Genomic DNA, 2,151 nt, shown 5'->3' on the forward strand with positions numbered 1-2,151 from the left:
GAAAAAACCATGGGCTATAGCCTTGGGTATTTTGCAGAATTTTGGCATTTTCTTAAAATGGTCATAACTTGAAAAATTGAAGTCGGAATTGACTCAAACTTTCTACACAGCATAAGTACATCAATATGTATCAGAAAATGTAATAAAAATTGGGGGTGATTTTGGAGCCATTTTTTGGGAAAAACCATGGGCTATAGTACAGGGATTTTTTCAGATTTTGGCTAATTTTTTAAAATGGCCGTAACTTGAAAAATTAAAGTCGGAATTGGCTCAAACTTTCTACACAGCATAAGGACATCAATATGTATCAGAAAATGTAATAAAAATTGGGGGTGATTCCGGAGCCATTTTACAGCTAGTCACAGTATAGTAGTAGCTTACCTTTTCATGCAATATGGCTGAAGCTAAATCACATACTGCATAGATATTCTACAAATGAATGATTGCCATGGTAACAGTAAACCACACCCATTAATCAAACCTTATTGATTTCAAGATCATCGGGAGATTGTGCATCAACGTATTGCTTGATCAGCTCAAACATCTTACCAAGGAACAAGTAATTATCAGCTTTAGATATTAGAGGCTCAATATAGAACAATAGACAACTGAAAGAGAGAGTAAGAGAAAGAGAGGGAGAGAAATAAAAGGGAATAATAAATTAATAATAATAATAATAATACAATATTGTTGAAATTTTTCATCAGGGGCAAATTTTGCCAATTTTGTCAGGGTGCTTCGCTTGACAAAATCATCCACAATTTACTGGAAGAAAAAGATACTTTAGCAAAACTTTTCCCCAACAAAACCTGAAGCTACTGCTACACAGTAATAATGATACTATAAAATACATGTATACATGTACATACATATACACCATAGTTCTGCCTATGGTGGTCGGGACAACCACCTCAACAAATGAGCCAACCAGTTCATCACTTAGACCAACCATCCAATTAATACTAATAGCCATACATAAAGCATGATATTGTAGTCTACTAGTATGGGGTACATAAATTTAAAAGGAACAATGTTAGTCCCTAACCACCTCTAATTTTTTTCTAGGCAGAACCCTGATGCATGTAACATACATATGTACATATACACATACATATACATGTACATGTACATGTATGTGTATACATGTACATGTATATGGATAACTCACTCTCTGCAGGTTAGAAGTGATTTGTGATTGATCCGACTGAATGATGGATTGTGTGCCAGGAGGTATATTACAAAAGGTACAGAGTATTCCGGTAATATTGAAACTGGATAATTAGAGTTAGGCAGTTTGAAGAGCTTCCTCCGTAGTTCAATGATATCAGTAAACATCTGACGTAACTATAAATAAATAAATAAATTAATTAAAAAATAAATAAGCAAATAAATAAATAAAAACTTAGTATGTGAAGTACAGTATACACACAATTACGCATACATGTACATTATTATAAATACATGTATACGTCATGTACATGTAGGTGTAGGTATCAAATATTTCTAACAATCATTATATATACTGTTGAACAATATCATTGTAATAACTGCTTGATCATCAATGGAAGACTTGACAAGAGAAAGGATGGCTTCTTCATATTTGTATACTTTTTTCTTTGTACCATTAATTTTTGCTGCTATATCTGTAGTCACAGTACTAATGTTTGGTTGGTGTGTTCTTACTCCTGATAAACTGGTGAGGATCATGTTTCCATATATCAGGAGGAATGGTAACAATACTGTAGTGTTTGGATTTATATTAACAACGCATGACATCTGGGAACTCTTCTGGACAGTATGTTTGGTTATTGGTGGAGTAATATGGACATTTTGGGCTAATATTCTTATAATATACCCATACAACAACAACCCATTTTCAGCTACTAGTATTAAGTTACAATGTTTTTATGGTAATTACCCAATAGCTCATTTAACTGCTATAGAAAGGTTGGGACTAGATGAGGACATAATTTGTTATGCCATTAATTTCAACATAGTAGGAGCAGCAGGTCAAGCAATAGGAGCACTGGCACTGGGATGGGTCATAACATTTATACTTACATGGATTGGAGTGAATGTGAATTACAGAATCATACAGTCCATTAAAAATAGTAAAAAAAATCTGAAATGCTATAAATGTTTCTTATCGAT

At 33.2% G+C, this 2,151-nt stretch overlaps 1 protein-coding gene across 1 annotated transcript; it reads right to left on the reverse strand.

The window, feature by feature from the left end:
- Nucleotides 1-481: 481 nt before the first annotated feature.
- On the reverse strand, nt 482-1,707 carry LOC105315855 (sister chromatid cohesion protein PDS5 homolog B-like; the record flags this gene model as incomplete). Its single annotated transcript, XM_011410617.1, has 3 exons — nt 1,609-1,707; nt 1,169-1,344; nt 482-608 (listed from the first exon to the last, which is right to left on the reverse strand). Coding segments are annotated over exons 1-3 (402 nt in total), but the record flags the coding sequence as incomplete, so codon positions are not given.
- Nucleotides 1,708-2,151: the final 444 nt, after the last annotated feature.

The sequence above is a fragment of the Amphimedon queenslandica genome, unplaced genomic scaffold (genome assembly GCF_000090795.2).
Source record: "Amphimedon queenslandica unplaced genomic scaffold, v1.1 AMPQUscaffold_7577_Cont20474, whole genome shotgun sequence".
NCBI classification, from domain to species: Eukaryota; Metazoa; Porifera; class Demospongiae; order Haplosclerida; family Niphatidae; genus Amphimedon; species Amphimedon queenslandica.